This window comes from Cucumis melo, chromosome 1 (assembly GCF_025177605.1).
Source record: "Cucumis melo cultivar AY chromosome 1, USDA_Cmelo_AY_1.0, whole genome shotgun sequence".
Lineage (NCBI taxonomy): Eukaryota > Viridiplantae > Streptophyta > Magnoliopsida > Cucurbitales > Cucurbitaceae > Cucumis > Cucumis melo.
This window is the reverse complement of record NC_066857.1, coordinates 12,515,411-12,537,424: the sequence shown is the minus strand read 5'-3', so window position 1 is coordinate 12,537,424 and position 22,014 is coordinate 12,515,411. Positions and strand designations below refer to the sequence as shown.

General features: G+C 34.0%; 1 protein-coding gene across 1 annotated transcript; it reads right to left on the bottom strand.

Annotated features, from left to right (window-relative positions):
- Positions 1-13,559: 13,559 nt before the first annotated feature.
- LOC103490122 (indole-3-acetate O-methyltransferase 1) lies at positions 13,560-17,524 on the bottom strand. The gene is made up of 4 exons (XM_008449488.3): positions 17,313-17,524; positions 16,456-16,872; positions 15,485-15,760; positions 13,560-14,204 (listed from the first exon to the last, which is right to left on the bottom strand). The coding sequence occupies exons 1-4, from the start codon at positions 17,421-17,423 to the stop codon at positions 13,851-13,853; spliced, it is 1,158 nt and encodes a 385-aa protein (XP_008447710.1). The 5' UTR covers positions 17,424-17,524; the 3' UTR covers positions 13,560-13,850.
- Positions 17,525-22,014: the final 4,490 nt, after the last annotated feature.

Genomic DNA, 22,014 nt, shown 5'->3' with positions numbered 1-22,014 from the left:
ATACATGCATATAGCATCATCATGTAATCATAACAGTCTAATCATCATCTCACTTTTCACCTCAACAACCAATGTACAGTCATAACAATTCACGTCATCACAATATCATGCCATCATGTAACCATATCATCAATCGCATCATGCTCTCATTAATTACACGTGTCATACAGTCTAGTCCTTAACATGCACAACTAAAGGTGTATGTGGTCTCATGGTTCTAAACATAGAGCTAGTAGTAGAAATCTCTTACCTGGAGATTTACTCGACGAGTCCTAACTGCAAGACAAGTGTGCTTTCCAAGCAACGAGGTCCTAACTGTTTAATAACGCAAAAATTCATAATTAAGTCACCAACGACTAGAGGCCCAAAAACTCAGTTGAAATAACTTACCTTAGGTCGAGGTTGCAATGCTTGAGCCCCTACTGAAGAAATCCAACGCTCCAAGTCAAATTGTCCAAGGTGGTTCTTAAAAGAGTTAATTTAATTTAGTCCAAATTAAATTATTTAGTGTCCAAAAATTGAGTCTTGCTGGGTAAGCCAAAACAAATAATCAATTTACCAAAAATTAGGTGAAAAAGAGCCAAACTAGGCTTGGCGGCTCGGCTGGAGGAGCAGGAACCGACTCGGCTCGGGCTTGCGGCAGAAGGGAAGCGCGGCTCGGCTCGGTATAGAAGTTGCGCGCGTGAGGCTCGCACGCGGGCGCGGCTCGGGTACGCGGGTGCACGCGGAGCGGCTGCGCGGGTCGGGTTCCGGGTCAAAGGCACGCGTCTCTTGTTCGGGTCGAAAGCGCGGGACGACTGCGGTAGGCGGCGCGACTTGGGTCGCGAAGGGCGATGCGACAGCGGAACGGCGGAGGAGACGCAGCGGCTTGCGGGTCTTTGACAGTGCGGCGCCGGCTGGAAGTCGGCGGGACAAACGCGGTGACGATCCGTGAAGGCGACGGCTGGCGAGCGCGACTTCAGACTTCCCGACTCGATGCAGCGGCGCCGGACGGACGAGGAGGCTCGGCTCGGGACTGCGGCTGTGTTCTTGATTGAGGAGCATCTTTCTATATCGAATATTGTAAATGATTTAAATACCTTATTCAAATAAAAAATGGTATATATGATATGATACTGGTATCTTATACCTAAACATTTTGAATCCTTCTACACACATTCCAGTCTATACTTCATCATGGTGGAGGTCCCGGTATGTTGACATGCAAGAGGGACGTTGTACGGTAGATACTTGGGATGCTTTAAAGAAAGAACTCCGCTCACAATTCTTCCCTAAAACACATCGGTAGTATTTGGGAGTACATGAAACAGTTCGCGGGGTTGATGTTAGACATTCATGATATGTCAGAGAGAAAGACAAAGTTTTATGTTTTGTCGAAAGGATGAAATCGTGGGCCAAGACCAAGTTATATAAACACAGGGTCCAAGATCTCACATCAACGTATGCAACAGTCGAACGGTTGTTTGATCTGACCAGTGACTCTCAAGATGTGAGACGTCACCAAAGTTCCTCACCTAGAAGGAATAAGAATAGTCACCCGAGTTTTCCCAAAGCTTCCAGGGGAGAAAAACGTTCTGCTAAAGACCATAGACCTTACCAATCAAACACAGAGAACACATGGCGAAGGCCAAATAATCGAAGCCCACCCAAGTATCCCCTCAGTTGTTTCATATGCAAGGGGCCACATCTGGCAAGAGAATGCTCGAATAAAGCTGACTTCCTTGCTTTTCAAGCCTCATTAACCCTAGATTTAAATGATAAATCAAATCAAGCTGAAGGTGAAGTGGGACCAGATAGAAAGAGGGGGGAAGCCTAGAATAGAGGCCTTAAAATATATGTCGTCTCTCCAAAAAAGGCAGTGGAGAGAAGCATATCAGTAGAGAGGGGCTTATTGTATATTGACATCTGGATCAACCAAAAACAGACTAAAAGCACTATGGTTGATTCCAGTGCAACTCATAACTATATAACAGAGGCAGAAGCCAGACGTCTAAGACTCCGTTTAGGAGAAGGATTGAGAAAGAATGAAGGTCGTGAATTCTGTTGCTCTACCTATCGTCGGACTAGTGAAACGAACGGTCATAAAGTTGGGAGGATGGAAAGGCCCTATACAATTTGTGGTTGTAAAGATGGACGACTTCGATGTAGTACTAGGAATGGAGTTCCTCCTTGAACATCAGGTCATACCAATGCCCTCAACCAAATGCCTAGTGATTACTGGATCTTTCCCCATCGTCGTGCAAACAGATATTCGTCAGCCTAACGGGTTTAAAATGATATCGGCCATGCAACTAGGCAAGAGTCTCGTCCAAGAGGAACCACCATCTGAGACGATCCTGCTTGGGGCATTGGGAAAACTAGGAGAGACAGTCCTCAAGGACACTCTGTGTGTCCCAAAGAGGTGACATGGTGTGATGCCAAATAGTTGTCCCAAATCTTTGTCGATACGAAGGATGATTGACCATGGGATCGAATTACTGCCAGAGGCAAAAGTGTCTGCGAAGAATGCTTATCGCATGGCGCCACCGGAGTTAGCCGAACTTCTGAAACCATCGAAGAAGTTGTTGAGTACAAGGTTTAGTAGACCTGTACAAGCTCAGTATGGAGCCCCAATCCTTTCCTTAAAGAAGAAGGACAGAAACCCACAACGGTGTATCAAGCGCCGTATCCTGAATAAGCTCACAGTTAGCCGCAGACATCCATTGCCCATACTCCCCAACTCGTTTGACCGCTCACGTGGGGTGAAGTATTTCCCGAAGTCAAACATCCAATTGAGGTACTGCCGAGTAAGAGCAACGTAGGCAGAGAGACTCAAGACAACTTGTGTCATTGGACTTAGAGCATACGAGTTTCCCGTGGTGCCATTTAGTCTTACCGATGCCAATGGAGGAAAGTGTTGTTATGTGCAGAAACAGATAAACATGTTGAGTCATGTGGTGGAGTTTCACCAAATTGAGGTGGGAAAGAGAAAGATTGCCACAACGTGTGATGGGAGAATACCAAAATCAGTCACAGAGTTATGCTCATGCCCCGGACTGGCCAATAGTAACGAGCAATTTGTGGAAGGATTCTTAAAAAGAAGAACAAGCTCGCTGACTGAGTTGTTGAAAGAAGAAGACATTCAGTGGGGTGGGAACCTCGAGTGTCAGGCTGCCTTCGATGGTCCAAAGCAAGCCACGATTGAGAGGCCAAGTCTTAGGGTCATCGATGCGACCAAGCCTCCTAAAGTTGAGGCCGAACAATTCAGCTATATGCTCGGAGAATATCTGCATCATTTTCTTAATGCCAGACAAAGGAATTGGGTACATATGCTGAATGTAGTCCAATTCGATCATGATGCCCAAATAGATTCTCTGATCAGAAGAAGTCAGTTTGAGATTGATGGTAGTAGACATTCTATACTGCCGCCAGTCACTGATGGCCCTTATGTAGGGAACAACCCTTAAGTTCATAGAGTTGAAGAGGAATGGGAACAGATGGCTGACATCGCTTGAGCGTGCCTAGAAGAAGCTTCAAGGCCGATAGAAGAGATGGTGGATCAAAAGCGATGCCCCATTTAGTTTGAGTGGATTACCAAGTTTTCGATCAACGATGCAACAATAACGTACGGTTATATGTCAACCTGGAACAGGAAGAAGATAGAGAAGTTAAGGAAGTCTTTGCTGACAGAGTAAGGAAAGGTAGAAGGCCCACGGGGGAGGTACATAAATTCCTAGTAAAGTGGAAGAACCCTCGTTGAGGTAACAACCGGAACATGTCGAAGATCTTGAAGCATGGAAGTAGAAAATCGAAGAGCTCCAGCTTCGCCAGTTGACGGGGACGTCAACCGTTTAGGTAGGGGAGAATGTCACGGGCATACTTGTCCAAGGTGTTGTTTGCCTATGGTCGTATGCTCGAATACCCTTAAATCGCTTTTACTTTATGTCTTATAAGTAGTTTAGTTTATTTCTTTCGTTTTCGTGTCGCCGAGCCACAGTGTGACATTTCGACTTTTTTATATACAAGCCTGTCAAGGCCAAAAATCTCAATATGTACTATAGGAGGTAGCACACTACTTGAACCCTCGCCCAAGCTTTGTCGCACTCTGCAACTTAAGCTATTTTTTTTGCAATTAACAGTGTTTAATGCTTTCCTTTATGATGTTTTCAACAATTTAATTTCTCTCTCCCGTTTTATAAAATAATTTTCCCAAGAACGTGGAGTGAGGCTACATCATACCGCGAGCTAGTCCGCAGATCAAACGGCTGATTTGTTGACCGAGTAGAACAAGTGTCGCATAATTGTGTTTGAAAAGTTACGATTGTGACACCACGCATCGTCCTTTGGGCCGGTCACCAAATGTTCCCATTCTCCCTCGCGAAGCTGCTGTTCTTCGCACGTTTTCGCAAGTCTCTCTGCCATTCTTTTCTTCACTTTTTTGGCTAGCAATTTATATTTCTATACTATAAAATACTGCATTCTCCACAAGTTTAATCATCACACAAAAATGCATTCTCTTCCTCCATTTTGAGTTCCTCTTTTCCACGTTCTCTCTATCTTTCATTCATAAAGTTTTGAGCTTAGCTTCAATTGGTTTTGCTCTAATTCCTTATTTCAACAAGTGGACGCAGAATAAGAAAGCTATGTTAACCTTGGGGAGTAACCGACAATACGATTAGCACCACGGTCGACTGAAATTGCTTTCAGGTCAATGGTTCTTCTCGACACAACAATTCACTATTGTTCGATATTCTGACATATATTTCAACATTCTGAAAGCAATTTTTCCAAAGTGTTGATCAAGACCTCCAATAAAGTTCTACAAGATCTATCCAAACTCGAGCCACTTGATGGAACAAACTACTACCGATGGTCCCAAAAATTGTTAATCATTTTTTAGCAGCTTGAAGTTGACTATGTTCTTACCACACATCCACCATTTAATCTTCCAACAACAACTCCAACACCTTTTAATCCAAAATCATCAATGGGACCTCCTATCATTGTCGCTAACCAAGTGAAGAAGGTATCCATAGTTGATCTTGAGAAGTACGCAAAAGACAATAAGACAATTCGCAAACATTTGTTAAACTACATGTCAGATTAAATGTTCGACCTGTTCATGGCTCAAAAATCTACCAAGGATAATTGGAGCATTCTGGAATCTCTCTATGGTGGAGACGATGCTGGGCGAAAATGTACGTAGTTGGAAAGTGGCTGCAGTTCTAGATGACAGACGATAGATCGATTGTAGAATAGAAACATGAATACGAAAACTTGATCGCAAATGTTCAATATGAAGGAATGAAGATGTATTAAATACTCCAAGTGAATGTTTTACACGAGAAACTTTCTCCTTCATGGAACGACTACCGAAATCACCTAAAGCACAAAAAAAAAAGGACTTGAAACTTCAAAAGTTGATTAGTCACATGCGCACAAAAGAAGCCAATAGACTCAAAGATAACCTCGCTTCTACAAATCTAAATTCTGTTAATGCTAACTTAGTTGTGTCTTCTACTGTTAATAGAGATGGGTCGAAGCAGGTCAAAAAGCATAATGAGAAAAAAGATAGTTCAAGGCTGCTGGGGAAAAAATCAAGAAGAAGAAGCTTATCTACTATGTCTATGGAAAGAAAGGACATAAATTTTACCAATGTAATCAAAGGAAAGGGAGACCAAACTAGAAACCTGTACCTCAAGCCAATCTTACTAAACAAGATGACAATTTCATGTAGCTATTGTAGAGGTCAACCTGAATGAAAATAAAACTGACTGGATTCTCGATACTAGGGTCTCAAGACACTTCTACACCAATCGAGAACTTTTCCATGACTACGAGGACACTATAGATGGAGAATATGTATTCATGGTAAACTCAGCTACTACAGGAGTAACTGGGAAAAGGAAGGTTATTTTAAAATTAACTTCTGGAAAAACTTTATCTTTAAGTAATGTTTTGTATGTCCCTTCCCTGTGTAGGAACTTGGTGTCTGGGAGTCTGTTGAATCGGACGGGTCTTAAGATTATACAGAAAGGTGACAAGGTTGTCCTCACCAAAAACAGAGAATTTGTCGATAAGAGGTATCTGTCTAACGATCTCTTTGTACTTAATATTGTTTCCATGAATTCAAATGTTTCTAGTTCTGCCTACATAGTTGAATTTGTTAATTTGTTGCATAGTAGACTAAGATATGTGAATTTTGCATCAATTAGGAAGGTTAAGGATTGAAGACTAATTAATGCATCTGAATTGCATGAAACGGGTAAATGCCCTATTCGGTAAAAAGTAAATACTTCAAGAAACCTTTCAAACCAGTTGTGACTAGAAGTACCGAACTGTTAAAATTAATTCACTCTAATCTAGCTTATTTCAAAAACACTACAAGTAGAGGTGGTAAAAACTATCATGTAACTTTTGTTGATGACTTCTCTAGATTTACTAAGATCTATCTGATAAAAACAAAAGATGAAGCTAGTAGCATGTTTTTGAAATTTAAGGTAGAAACTGAAATTCAGTTAGGTAAAATGATAAAAAGATTAAGATCAGATAGAGGTGGTGAGTACTCTTATAAAACTCTTAAGGAATTTTGTGAATCAAATGACATTATTCATGAATTTACTATTCCTTACTCACCACAACAAAATGGCATAGCAGAACGACAAAATAGAACTCTTAAGAAAATGATGGATGTCTTGTTGTTAAGTTCCGGTCTATCTGATAATATGTAGGGGAAGCCATGTTCTCTGTGTATTTTGTTCTTAATAGGGTTCCCCACAAAAACTAGATAAAACTCCCCCACCAACTTTGAAAAGGATACGCACCAAATCTCCCCTACTTGAAAGTCTCGGGATGCTTGGCCAATGTACCATTTCCTGCTTTGAAGAAATCTACGGTGTGGTTTAAAACCTTTGACTATATATTTAAAAGTTACGCTCAAAATAATGCTGCATATAGGTTTATATGTTTAAATGATAAAACCATGAATGAATCTAAGGATGCAGAATTCTTTGAGCATGTTTTTTTTTTAAAGAAATCTCTATCTGTTCCTTACTAATCTAGTGGTATGTTGATCTTGAAAACTCCTCAGTTGTTAGTGAAACACCTGAACTTGAAACTGTTAAGATGTGAATTAGAATCTAAAAGAAGTAGAAGATAGATAACTGAGAAAAGTTTTGGACCAGATGTCTTAAGCACCTTTATAGTGGAAAGGCAAGATGAAATTAACTATAATTTCATGAGTTTGTATCTAATAGATGAAGATCCTAAAATTTACCAAGAAGCCTTAAACTTTTTAGAGTTAAGTATGTGGAAGGAGGCCATTAAGAGTGAATCAAACATGGGAATAGTAGACCTTCCCAAGAGAAGTAAGCCAATTAAATGTAAGTGGGTCTTCAAAAGAAAAACTAAGTCATATGGGTTAATAGAAAGATACAAGGTTAGACTAGTGGTAGTAGGATATACCAAAAAACAAGGTATTGACTACTCTAATGCGTATTCTCCTGTAACTAAGGTAACCACAATTAGGGCCTTGATTGCACTAGCCATACATAGTCTTCTTATTCACCAAATGGACGTAAAAACTGCTTTTCTAATTGGTGATTTAAAAGAAGAAATTTATATGACACAACCAGAAGGGTTCAAAATTTCTGGCCAAGAAAATAAAGTATGTAAACTTAAAAAATCTCTCTATGGTCTTAAGCAAGCTCCTAAAAAATGGTTTTAAAGTAAATTCCTCTGATGCATATATTTACTCAAAGTTGTTTGAAGCTGATTGCAGAATAATATGTTTATATATGTTGATGACATGTTGAACTTTGGAACAAATATGGAATTAATAAATGATACCAAGTTGTTCCTATCATTACACTTTGAAATAAAAGACTTAGGAAAAGCAGACATAATTCTTGGTGTTAAAACCAGGAAAAATGAAAACGGTTTGTCTCTGTGTCAATTTCACTATGTTGAGAAAATGCTAAAGAAATTTGATTCCCTCGATGTTTCTTCAATAAGAACTTTCTATGATGCTAGTAAACATCTTAAGAAGAATAAAGAAGATAGCATGTCTCAACCTGAATATGCAAAGATCATAGGTAGTGTTATGTATTTAATGAACTACACTAGACCTGAAATTGCATATGTTATTAGTAGATTAAGTAGATATACACATAATCCTTATAGATACCACTGGAATGCTTTACATCATCTGTTGAAATATCTTAAAGGAACAAAAAAAATATTATTTTCACTTTAACAAATTTTCTGTCGTATTAGAAGGATATTGTGATGCAAACAGGATTATCGACAATGTTGAGGTTAACTTCACTAATGGATATGTATTTTTTCTCGGGGGTGGATCAGTATCTTGGAAGTCTGCAAAACATACTCTCATAGCTAAATCCACTACGAAATATGAGTTTATAGCATTAGAGTTAGCAGAACAAGAGGTTGAGTGGATTAAAAGCCTACTACAAGATATACCATTGTGGGGGGGGGGGGGGGGGGCATTTGTGCATGTGTCCATACACTGTGATTCACAGGATACCATAGGTATTATCAAGAACAGTGTTTATAATGGCAAAAGAAGACATATATGTCCTGAACATGGAGTTGTGAAACAACTGCTAAAGCAAGAAACTATTTCCTTAGAGTTTCTTCGATCTGAGAAGAACCTGGCTGATCCTTTAACCAAAGGAGTAACTAGGAAAGTAGTTCTGAATTCCTCAATGAATATGGGCCTAAAGCCCTTCGGTGATCCATAGCTCTTGATATTGATGGTCTATTACGATAGACTTGATGGTCTATAGCCTCTTATTGGGTGGTCTGTTGCGATAGACTTAATGGTCCATAGTCCATTGTGTGGATAATCCTTAAATGGACTTGATGGATGATACTAAAACCTTTGAGTGGTCCATAGTTTGAAGTCTCATAGCTCTTTTTGAGTGGTTTCTTTTGGCCAACTTGATGGAGCATATAACTTAATAGTGAAGGTGGAGTCGTCTTCTATGAAAGAGTTTAAAGGTCTCTTTCTAAAGTTTTCACGATAATCCGAGGTTCATTATATGTGCATGGCCATAAAGACACAAATCTATATTGTAAAAACAAAATGGAAACTAGGGATAAAGCGTGTCGTAAGGGTCTCAACCAGTGTTATTGGAAGTTCAAGATATAATTCACTCTCTCTAACAAGGTTGTTGCCTTACTTCACTACGCATCAATTTAAATCTTTGGATATTGATGTCCAAGCTTAATATCCCATATTTGTTAAGAACAAATTTAGTGAAATCTCATTTTCCTTTATCTACCTAGTAACTTTGCTGCTACAATCATGTGTGGGAGATTATTAATGTAGGTCTTGGCCCATAAGCAAAGTAGAATTGCATTGTCCCACATTGATAGTTTTGAAAGAGGTAAGTGAGTATAGATACCTAAGAAATGAAGTGGAATGCAAATTATGTTGGTGATAATAGTATAATTCTGTCACCACATGTCGTTGTCCTCTGTTCGGTCGAACAGACAAGTTTGGGTTCAGAAACGTGCTTACATCAATCGTTTTTTGTTTTGATTCCTTGTTCCGACGAGTGCACGTCAAAATAAGGAAGCTATGTTGACCTTAACCGATAACATGATTACCACCACGGTCGTCACAGCACAATAATTCCTTATTGTTCGATATTCTGACATATATTTCAATAGGGTTTTGTGCGACGACGCAATGCACGACACAAAGTGCGACTGAACATTAATATATATGAACACATTTTTTTTTCAAAAAGCTTGTTATTCTTACCGCATTTGATTGCATATTATTCAAGAAGAATAGATACATTTTTCATAATAAATAAATTTCCAATACTGTTCAAAAAACATTAAATCTAAAAGGAAAAGAAAAGAAATTAACTCAAAAAATTACATTAAATTCTTACCAGAATTCTATCACGATATTTAATTATCCTTAATCGTTCTAGCATCTACTTTTTTTTTTGGTCTAGTAAAACAAAAAACCTAGGAGAGAGTTAAGCAAAATTATTGTGGCTAATTGAGAGAGAGGCGCATGGACATGTTGGAGCACGTGATGACAAGAGAGAGATGGATGTCGGACGAAGATAGAGAGGTGGATGCATGGCTACAAGGATTAATAATGGGCGATAGCGAAAGGGAGCCCTAGATGTTCGAAGAAGCTCTAGAAGTTCGAAGAAGAAGATGTGAGAGATGAAGTATCAAATTGTTGTTGTGGGTTTTTTAAAAGGCTATCTCCCAACGTCATACGAAGGGTCATGAGTTAATAGAGAACTCCTGGCGCGCTATTTAAATTGTTGTGAGTTTGGAGAGAACTCTCGACACATTCTTTAATGTGTATAGACTTGGTAGGAAACTTGCAACACCAATAAGAACGACGTCAGGAGATACCAAATTTTACCGCTTTTTGTAACTAATGCCCGATGCCATTTTATGACATCGGTAGTTGACCATAAATTTTAATGTTCTTTACGACCTGTTGGGATATATCCTTTCGCCCGATGATGGTTTTTTGCGTTGAGAAATACTTTTGTTCTTATAGGGCCATCTTGATGTTTAATTAGAGTTTGATTTGGAGTTTTTGGAGTAGATTTGAGAAGCTATCTAGCAAGCTCGGATTTTTTTCTGACAAGATTTTGGTAAGTTCTTGGTGGGTTTCTTTGTGAACCTTGACTACCCATTAGGTATGGGTCTAAACTTTTAGTTTTTGTTAGTATGTTTAGGGTGAGGTTTTAGGAGGAAAAGGGTTAGGAAATTGGGCCAAACCGTATTTGGCCTAACGGTTATGATAAATCGTGTTTGGCCTATCCTAATCCCCAAATAACCATATCTTCTCCTCTCTTTTCTTTTCTTACAACCCTACATTACCCTATCCAAATAACTCAATCCAAATTATATAATTGTTTTTTAAATTACTACAATCATAACCTTTCCCCCAAACACATATTATTATAACACTACTATCACAATCCCTCCCCTAAACACATACTATCATAAAACTACCTTTCATATTCCTTTCCTCAAACACATATTATCATAACACTACCAATAATAACCTTTCTCTCAAATACGTATTATCATAATCCTAGGATTATTATATCTTTTTCCTCCATAACTTTTTCCCTCCCCAAAACCTCACCCTTATTTGAATGAAATAAACAATGAAATTTACGGTTGTTCTTGGTGTAAATTATAATGGTTGAGAGCTTGGAGCCAAAGCTTGGAATTAAGCTTCCATCGATGAAGTTTGCCTTTGGGTAAATTATTTGAAGATTAATTTTTTTTTTTTTTGAAAAAGGATACTATGGATCAGTTGGGTGCACCCGGACATCTCCACCAGGTGGACACCCCTTAGCACCCTCATCACTCCCGCTTCATTAATAAAGACAAGAATTCAGGACAAGAAGCAGGATTAGGATACAAGCAACAAAGTACAGGGGCTAGAGATAAGTCCATTTAAACAAAAGCAGATACATTTATCGCAATTAAACCTGGATTATAATTTGAGAAAAGTTTTGATCTACTGCTCCAAAAACCAGTTAACGCAAGAATATATTCCCAAAGTTCTGCTGATTCCTTCTTAGCCCGACTGAATATCCTACTGTTTCTTTCTAGCCATATTTTCCATAATATCACAACAAGAGTATTAAACGTAATGGATCCTTTTTGGCTTTTGATATTTATACCACATATATCCTTACAAAGAGATGCCATATCAATAAGAGAATTATTCCATTTCAGAATAGATTTGGCCTTAATCCAAAGTTTCTTCGAATAGGAGCAGTTGATGAAGAGATGGTTAAGATCTTCCTGTTGTTTGTTGCCTAAATAGCACCTATTTGGATTCAGATACCATTTTGGGAGGCGTTTTTGCAGTTGATCAGTCGTATTAATACAACCCTGTATAAGCGTCCACAGGAAAGATTTGTATTTTTTTGGAATCTCAACCTTCCAAAGAGTTCTGTGTATAAATTTGGCTGGAAATTTGCAGAACAAGGATCGATTTCAGCAATTTCTTTTTTGACCAATGTCCTGTCAAAGCTGCCTTTTGTATTTAACTTCCAAACAGGTCGAGAGGCTCCTCTTTCTGGCAGAGGCACTGTAAGCCCAGATTTAATATCATCCCATAACTGATTTTCATGTTCGCGAAGGGGTCGGTTCATTTGAATATCCCAGTCATTTGTTATTGGGTTCCATGCATCTTTCACGTTGCCATTTTTAATCTTGGATAGAGCATATAGTCGGGGAGCATATAAGGCCAGGGGGGCTTTAGTATTCCATTTATCATGCCAAAAAGAGATTGATACCCCATCGTTAACCTGCCATCCGATGTGATTATTGAACCAGTTAGCACAATTTGCTATAGCTCTCCCAAGGCACCTTGTTACTACCAAACTTTCCCTTAATTGGAATTTTGCCAACAAATTCCTGATTATATTTGGCTACGATCAATCTTTTCCAGAGGGGGTCTTTCTCATACAAGAATTTCCAAAGCCATATTTGAAGATTAATTAATTGCATAAATTGGTGGATGAAATTTTCGTTCTAAAGATAAATCTAAATATTGAGTTTTTGTGTTATAGGTTCTAGTTCACACGCTTTATTTTTTATCAATTGTTTATTTGGACAACAATATTTGGACTTAATTACAATTTAAGGTATGGAATTTACTACTGGATTCCTCAAACCTATTTGATGTTAAGATTGTGTTTACTTTGAATGTTGAGATGGATTTATTAGCTACGAACGCTGCTTCGACTGTTTCTTGATTGGACTGTGAAAGTATTATAGAAATGCAAGGTTAAAGTTATTAAACTGATATATGTTTACAGCACGTAATATGGATCTGGTATGTTGTATGCCTTGTTGGATTGTTGGTGTTTGCTAAACATTTTATCAGGCTATGTAGATTTTGTTATATGTTTTAGCGTACCTATGGGATCACTACCAAATTGTGTTGGCTATTATGACTAATATGTGCATACCATCAAATTTTCACTTATCACTGTGATATGTGTTCCTATGGATCACTAAGACTATTATGTTTCAGGATATACATTGATGTTATGATAAAAGCTAGCTAGCTAGCAAGTAGATGAAACACGTATACCTAGCTAGCACGGTTAAGGGTTAACATGGTTCACAGCTAGTAGGTGGGTCGCTTATTTATAATACTCATCCGTTTTCATGTTTTATTTTTAGGTAAAGGTAAAGGTAAAGGCAAGTTAGCAAGTGACAAGAGGAACCTTGATTTGTTTTCGCTCTTCTTTACTTTTATATGATTTTAGATTGTTTTGAACTGTTTGTTAATAGGAAATTTCATGATTTACACATTTATTTTCTTTTATAATTTTAACTAGGGGACTCCAAGTTAGAATTTTATCATCTGTTTATTCATTTATTTACTTATTTTAAAACTATCCACGTGAGGTTTTATTTCCTATTTTCTTTCATAAAATGTTCTTAAGGGTTGATTTTAATCTCATTGTTCAAAAACTAATCATCTTAGCTTAGTTAAATTTGAAAATTTGTATCATAAAAGGAACAAAAATAAAAGTCCATTAATGCTAAATAAACACATATTTTTATAACTACTAGTCAGTAAAATGACTCACAAAACATCACACTACAAAGTTATAATGAACAAAAGAAGAAAAAAAAAAGACAGAAAATGGCAGCTCCTTTGACCTCTCTTTTGCATGTTTGATTCCTTTTGTTTCCTATGTAACATATATCATATCCTTTAAAGACAGACCAAACACCAAAAGAGAGATGAAGGCAGTGTTTTTTTTTTTTTTTTTTTTGTTCTTTTCTTTTTATCTGTTTTTTCTTTCGTCTTTTTGGTCTCTTGTTTATGCAAGGGAAAGTGATGCCACAATGTGAAAGAATTGAAGCTTTTCAAGAAGGTCTTTAGCATGGTTTGTGGCTCTACGTTCAACTCGATAAAAGAGCTCTTCGCTCAGCCGATCACCAATATGGGCATCAACAAGGACACCAGAGACACTCCGGCAACTGTTGGCCAAAGCTCGACCAACCTCTGCCGCATCGTCGGGCTGGTTCACTACTAATGGACTACCTCCTTTGAAAACTTCAAGTTTGTTTATGGAAAATGAACCATCGGCTTCTACTACCTCCTTGAAGTCTTGTAAGCTCGGTGCATACACTGGAATGTTGAAACTATCACGTTTCTCATTGCTTATCAATCCCTGCACATTAACATTAACACAAACTCATTTATCAATCAAAATACTTGAAAAAAGTTATAAAAACAAAATAAATTAAGCTATAAGAAAATAGACATTTCGCTGTTTTACAAAGTACAATAGGATCATTTGTGTTTATTCTTTGTATGATATAATGAAAAATTATCTCATTTCACTAATTCCTGGCTGAAAAAGAACAAAGAAGATATAATGGAAAATGCATGAAATTCCATGAACAATAATACAATAATGTGGGAGGGATTATCCACTAACGACTTGCCAACACAATGATTTGGGTTGCGACAAGTGGGCGGGTGGATGGAGTTGTCAAAGCAAGGCATCAAACGGCCAGAAATGATTGAGGGTTTAATGATGACCAATGGAAATTCATGATAATAAAAAAAAAAAAAGAAAAAAGAAAAGAAAAACGGGGGGTTTAGTAAGGGACCGGCAACACCCAATTATTATTAGTAGTATAGAATTTTGATGTGTGCTTTTGAGAAAGCTTTAAGTTATGCTTTTTGGTCTGCTAAAGAACATATATGAGCAGATGGTGGGGAGCATTTTTCACATTCCATTTTTACGTAAGATACTTCCCAATCAAACAAAACTATTATTATGTCTATGCTTTTTATTTCCTACACAAAAAGAAAAAATGAAAATATCTTATTTTCTCTAATACCATACCATGAATACTAAATTAAGCTTATTAATGTTATTTAGATTCATAAGTTTCAACGTTTTGTTATGTGTTCTTACTCATGTTTTAAAATATCAAGCTACACATTAAAAAGTAAATTTTATGAATTTTTTTCTATACTTTGCCAAAAGTAATTATGAAGGTAAAAAGAGTATGAATTTCACAAAGTTGAAAATTGTTATCTAAAAGTTTCATTGATTTAATTTACATTCTGTTCATGCTTTTTTTTTATATAAAATTTAGGTTATTTCCTATGATTTGGACACATGTACCAATTAAATTTATGTTAATATAGATTTAGAAAGTATGATCCCACAACTTTTTAAGGTGATCCTCATGTGTTTTGTTTAGCTACGTAGGTTATAGCTCATCAAATATATACTTAATTCAATTTGATCCACGATTTAAGGGTTTTTTATTTGACCCTTATATTTGTTATTGATTTCAATAGTTTAATAATTTAGTTCCAATTTAATCGAAATGGTTTAGGTGTTTTAACTCAATTGGTAAGACAATTTCGTCTAAATTAATTAGAAAATAAATTCATGCAAAACTCCAAAAGAAAAAGAAGGAGAAAATGTACCTCTTGGACAAGATCATCCCAAGCATCCTGAAAGTGGGTCCCAAAGAGGAGGCCGGCTCCGCCTTGGTCGGTGGGGTCGAGGGAGGTCCGGCCCAAGCAGACAAGGAACATGGACCCACCTCTCTTCAGCTCCTGAGCCCTGGCCCACAGAAATTCTGCCAAGTCCGTCTGAAATTGCTTCCGGTAAGCCTCCGCCGCCGCCTCGTTTGCTCCGTGGATGAACACCCTCCCTCTGTTGTACGCCATCGATCTTCCATCCACCACCGTCTCCGGCACCTACAACTCAATCATAAATTCTCTCTACCTCACATTTCTTCCATATTTTGTTCTCTTAAACTATGTATATGCTTTGAAATATTTCAAAAAGAAAATTTAAGTTTGTTTTTTTTAATTTTGTTGAGTAGGTCAAAAGCACTTCCAGACATTATTATACAGTGAACTACGTACATAGTTCAAATGAAATAAAAAGAAAAACTAAATGTAGATAACAAAATTAGATTGATATAGATACAAGATTTCGTGCAATGAAAAAAAAAAAAAAAAAAGTTTCAAATGGTTAAGTAAACATATGAAAAAATTTATCAACTTTTTCTTCTCTTTCTCAAAATTCCAAAGATTCCAATAATTTTTTAAAAAAGACAAAAAAAAAGGTTTCATTAATACTCCTCGGGAATACTAAAATTAAACCCCGCCTAAAACACAAAGAAAAAGTCAAAATTAACGTTTTTTTTAAATGTCGATAACCATGCATATATTGATATATATAATTAAAAATAAATAGACCATACAAAATATCAATCGTACACTTTCAAGTTTTTGTCATTCAACCAAATGGCAAGATACCAATATAGCATGAATAATAATTTTTTGAAATTGAGAAAATGGTAATCACATTTAATCAAATATAAATTAAAGTTGAGTCTTCTAATTTTTAAGGAAAAAACACACATGTATAATGAGAGAAATTATACCTGAGAGAGCCAATGCAAGGAAAAGGCGGAGTGAAAAACGTCGATGGATCTAGCCGGAAATAGACGACGGTAGAAGGAGCCAGGAACGCCAGCAGCAAAGTAGGAGCGGTGGTTGTCGGCGGCGAGGCATTCCTCCATGCTGCCGCCGTAAGTGGCCAACGGTGGGAGGAGTTGGAAGAGGGTATTGAAGTCATTTCCAGGGAGATCGGAGAAAAAGACGGTGAACTCCGGCGGGTCGACGGCCAAAGCTTCGAAGCGCTTTATAATGTGTTTTATGATGACATCCACGATGTAAATGGTGTTGCTGCCGCAGCTGCAGCCGAGATCCACCACCACGAACGGCACTTCCGGCGAGTTTAAATGAACTCCGTCCAATGTTTCTTTTAGAAGATGAAGCATCGATCTGGCATGTTGAGCCTACATTTTGTTTTTCAACTTTTAGTTACATCCATTCAAATTTAGACCTACAATTATTATGTCGGTTTTCTTGAGTCGTGATTTGGCTGATTCATAAAACTCAAGTGTATCTTGAATTTGTCCCATTTTTAAGCAACCTATTTTAAAGGTTATATTTTTAAAAAATTGTCATGTGAGAAATGATATTAGATAATTGAACGAAAGACATAAATATTAGAGTAATACTGATGCACCTAAATATTCATCTAAACTGGAGAAAAAAGAATTTCATAGACATTTTTTTTAGCTGTATATGTTTCAAGGAACACAAACCTAGGACCAACATAACTTAATTTCGAAATCATATACTTAAGAATAAATATAGTCTTTTTTTTTTTTTTTCTTTTCCTTGTTATTAATTATATATAGATCGTTTATTTAAAACAAGATGGAAAAGATACCTGAGCTTGAGAGTTGTTAGCATAACTTGTTTCACCTTTACCTCCTTTCATGCTGAGCATTCTTTCGAGTTTCATGTTGGAAACGACGACGTTGTCGCCCTTAGGAGTCATGGGAAGGGTTTGAAGATTTTATGGGTAAGAGCTTGGGAGAAAGAAAAGCTTTTGTGAAGAGAGGGTACTAAAGTTATGGATGAAAAGTGTGGATGGCTTAAGAGAGTTGGATATTTATAAAGAACAAAAGGGCTAAAAATCATAATATTCATATATATATATATATATATATATATATATATTTATTGTATACAATTGTTATATTTTATTATTTAATTGGATTGCATTATTAGTGGATAAAGAAAAATTAGAATAAAGGAAAGGTAAAAAAATAAAAAGAATGGGGCAGAAATAGAAATGTATGTAAATATTGGGGGTCACATGCATAAGAGAAGAAAGTCCTAGATTTCCGCCGGATTTTGATAAATGTTGTAAATCAATGCTTAATTAATATTATTAACCCTAGTTTTGGCTCCTAATGCAAACTATAAAAACAGAACCTAATCATCAACTTAACTGTTTCTCTAACAATATTTATGTATAGGGTTGGTTACCCTTTAATTATTTGTTAATCAAATTGCATGTATATTTAATTAGAACTTTGAAGAAAAATGATGGTTTAGGTTTGATATATAGTTAAAATAAGAATTTCTATGACTTTTGACCTCACGAGTTTCCAGTAATTGTCACCACTCTTATATTGAAAATTTTGGATCTGTTTAATTAGAAGATGACGAATTATATAAACACTTTTGAACAATATATCTTAATAAAAAAGAATTTTGAATTATAAATTATTTGGGTTGCATTAATGTTATTTTCCTTTCTTCTTTTTTCTAATATAATTAGATGTTCAATTTGATGGTCGGTCTAGTATTTAAAACTGATTAATTTCTCAAAAATACGTTTTCTTTTACTAACTATTTTGGAGCTTATTTTTGGTAAATAGTTCAAAGTCATCTTTTTGTAATCTTCTTTATTGTTTTTCTTTTATATATACATATATATATAATTACATTGTCAAATTTTCTTAAACTTTAAAATGAAAGATTTACGTGAAAATATCAAATTTTCTTATTTAAGGAAACAAATTTCTTATACATATTTCTAATTTTAACTTGATTATTGCCTTATTAAAAATTTATTCTTTTCTGTTTTTTCCTTTATTCATATATATTAAATATGTTTCATAATTGATCAAACATCCCCCTCTTCTTTATTGTTTTTCTTTTTATATATATATTAAATATATTTCATAATTAAATTGTACATATATATATATATATATATATTAAATATCTAATAACTAAATACCAATCCTAAAAATATTTTCCTTATTAAACTTATTTATTCTTTTTCATATATTTATTTCCATGAAACATCTTAATTTCCAATTTTCAATTTTCCTTATTAAACTCACATTTCTTATTTAATTTGATTATTTTTTTACGAACAAATTTTTTTATTCTTTTCTATTCTTAAATATTCTAATTTTTAATTCTAAAAATGTGTTTCCTTATTAAATTGAGATTACATTCGATTTTAATTTGATTACTTTTTAATAACATTTAGTTTCCAATTTGAATGGTTCGATCTTAAAATTTTTTTATGAATAAAATTTTGTAAGGAAGTCAATTTTTTATAATCTCTCATTCTAGAATTTCTTCAAAAATTAGTTTTTAAATTAATAAGAATATTTTAAAGCTCTTTTTAGCTATTAGTTTTTTAAAAAAGTTTCTTTTATCATCTAATTTTCTTTTAATAAGCTTTATCAAAACCCGACTTTAAACTATTAATTTTTTCTCTAAAAATGATATCAAACCCATTATTGATTACTCAATATAGAAGGAGATGATTATTTGGTCAAAAGCTCTTTTTAGCTATTAATTTTTTTGAAAAGTTTCTTTTATCATCTAATTCTAAGTTTCATAAAATTACAATAGATTATTTCAAAAAAAAAAAAAAAGCAAATTTTTTACATGTATTTTAGAATTACACAAAAAATTTAATTTCCAATAGTTAATTAATGGGGTTTTTTCGAAAATAGAAACAATTAACAAACTATTTACACATCATAAAACAAAATTACTAAAAGATAAATTTAATTACTTATTTTTGTTATGAAGTGTAAATATTTTGTCAAAATGTTCTATCTTTTACTATTTCTCTTAATTATATTCTATTTCTCTTAATTATATTCTACTTCTCATAAGTATTAACCCAAAATTTTAATATATAGGATAGGAATGACTAAAACCATACACTCATATTAATTATGTTAAAATTTTAGTGTAATTATGCAAAGAGACTTTAATTATATTCATGGCTTAAAAAAGAGAGTGAGTTAATTAATTACCACATTAAAGTAATTTTAAAAGTGAACAATTATACAAGGGGATATGATGGTGTGCGTAATATGGAATTAATAATAATCCAACTTTGATAGATAGATTAGGTTAACTTTAATATAACCATAAATATATATATATATATATATATATATATATATATATATATATATATATATATATATATATATATATATATATATATAAAAGTTATGTATTGATCAGTAATGAAGTTGGTAATAATTAATGAAAATGAAAGAATATATAATTTGGATGGATAGTTGCTCACTGATTAATATATCTCTAATTAATTAAACCCACATATTATATACTCAAGAACAGTCATTAATTACAAAGCACCTTCACCACTTTTGATTAGTTTTACACAAATCATTATGTTATTTTTGGGGTTATGACTAATTGAGAGGGTTTGGTAATTATGTATTTTAAAAGAGTGGATTAACAAATTAAAGTGTTCTAGCCTGATAATCAACAGCAATTCTATAATAATAGGTGTAGAAATTAAATGATTGAAAGTTTTTGGGTAAAATTATCACATATCAATCAACTATCTAAATATTATAATGTAATTAACCCAACAAACAGATAAAAGATTTGTTTTATTTCACATTATTGAATGGAAATCTAAAGATCAATGGAATTTTGCTTAGGAAGGGTACAATGGGAAGGTATGTGTAGCCATGTAGGGAGATTTAGGAACAATAATGGATGAAACCCTAAAAATATCTTCAATTATTATCATTATTGTTATAATAATTTCCATTGAATAATGAAGAAGTTAGAAAAATATAACTATGGATGAAAACTTAAACATTTACCAAACTTTCATTTAAATTATTTATGTATAATCAATGGTAATTTTCAAGAGTTCAGTAATTATTTGAACTTAATTTTAATATCATCCGATTGTACTATAGAGTAAAACAAATGGTGATTTTTATTGATTAACTCATTACAATTACTTCTTCATTTTATTTTATTTTTAAATCAAGCTTATTAAACATTTATTGCAGTTTTTAAACGTATTGGTTTTGTTTGTGATCCACTGTTTACTAATGTTTTTAAAAATCGATTTAACTAAGTTTTGAGAATTATGAACACATTTGGTATCCATATAAGTTTTAGTTTTTTAAAAATTAATTAAACCTAGGAACACTCATCCATTATACTTTTAAACTTCTTTTTGTTGTTTTCTTCTTTTTTAATGCTTTAAAAAATCAAATCAAATTTTGAAACCTAAGAAAAAAATATATAGTTTTTGAGAACTGGTTTAGAATTTGAAAGTTACCTAACAATTCAATTATTATGGTTAAGAAATATGTAAATAATTTAAAAGAAAAGTATAGCAAATTGGTTTAATTCTCAAAAATAAAAGATTGATAAATTGTTTACCAAATTGAGGTAAGAAAAGTAGTATTTAGAACTTTGCTTTTGTGTCTGGATGTTAAACTAACTATTCAACTTTTTTATGCAATGAAGGTAGTCTTATTTTTCAAAAACTTAAACTAAAACTAAATGGTCCCTTCATTTTAGATAATTATTAAGAAGAATGGTTAGTATGAAACGTCCCAAAATTAAAATAATTTTGAAATTAATTATCCTAGTCTTGTTTAATTAGATTTAATTTATTGGACATTATTCTGGATTCATTTTATAAAAATTATTTGATTTGGTAGGAATTTAAATTAATTAAATATTTGTAGGATGAATATTTAATTAATTAGAGATTTTAGCTTGGAGTGTTTGTTGAGAATTTGATTAAATTGTATATCACGAGGTTTAAGTAAAGTCGTAGATTTTTTTGTTTTGTTGAAATTGAATTAAATTTAAATAATTATGAATGTTATTTAATTAAATTGTGGAGTAAATATTTTATTGATGATTTGATAATTATATATAATTGTATTTGGGAGAAATATCTTATTAAGGGAGAAAAATAAAAATAATCATATTATAAAAAAATATAATTGTTATAATTGTTTTATTTGGACAATATATTTAATTAGGGAGAGAATAATGCTCTAACAAATATATCTGTTTATTATATATTTTGGTAAGAAAATAATAATAATAATAATAATAATAATAATAATAATAATAATAATATATTTAAAAATTAAAATAGAGGGTTCTATACATTTTGTAACGTTTTATAATTAGTTTCAATATTTTAGTAGTTTTTTTAAAAAATTCAAATATTAAATTCACCGTAGAAATTATAGATTATTATATTAATAATTGAATTATGCTCTCTAATAAGATTTCAACCTACACTGAACTAC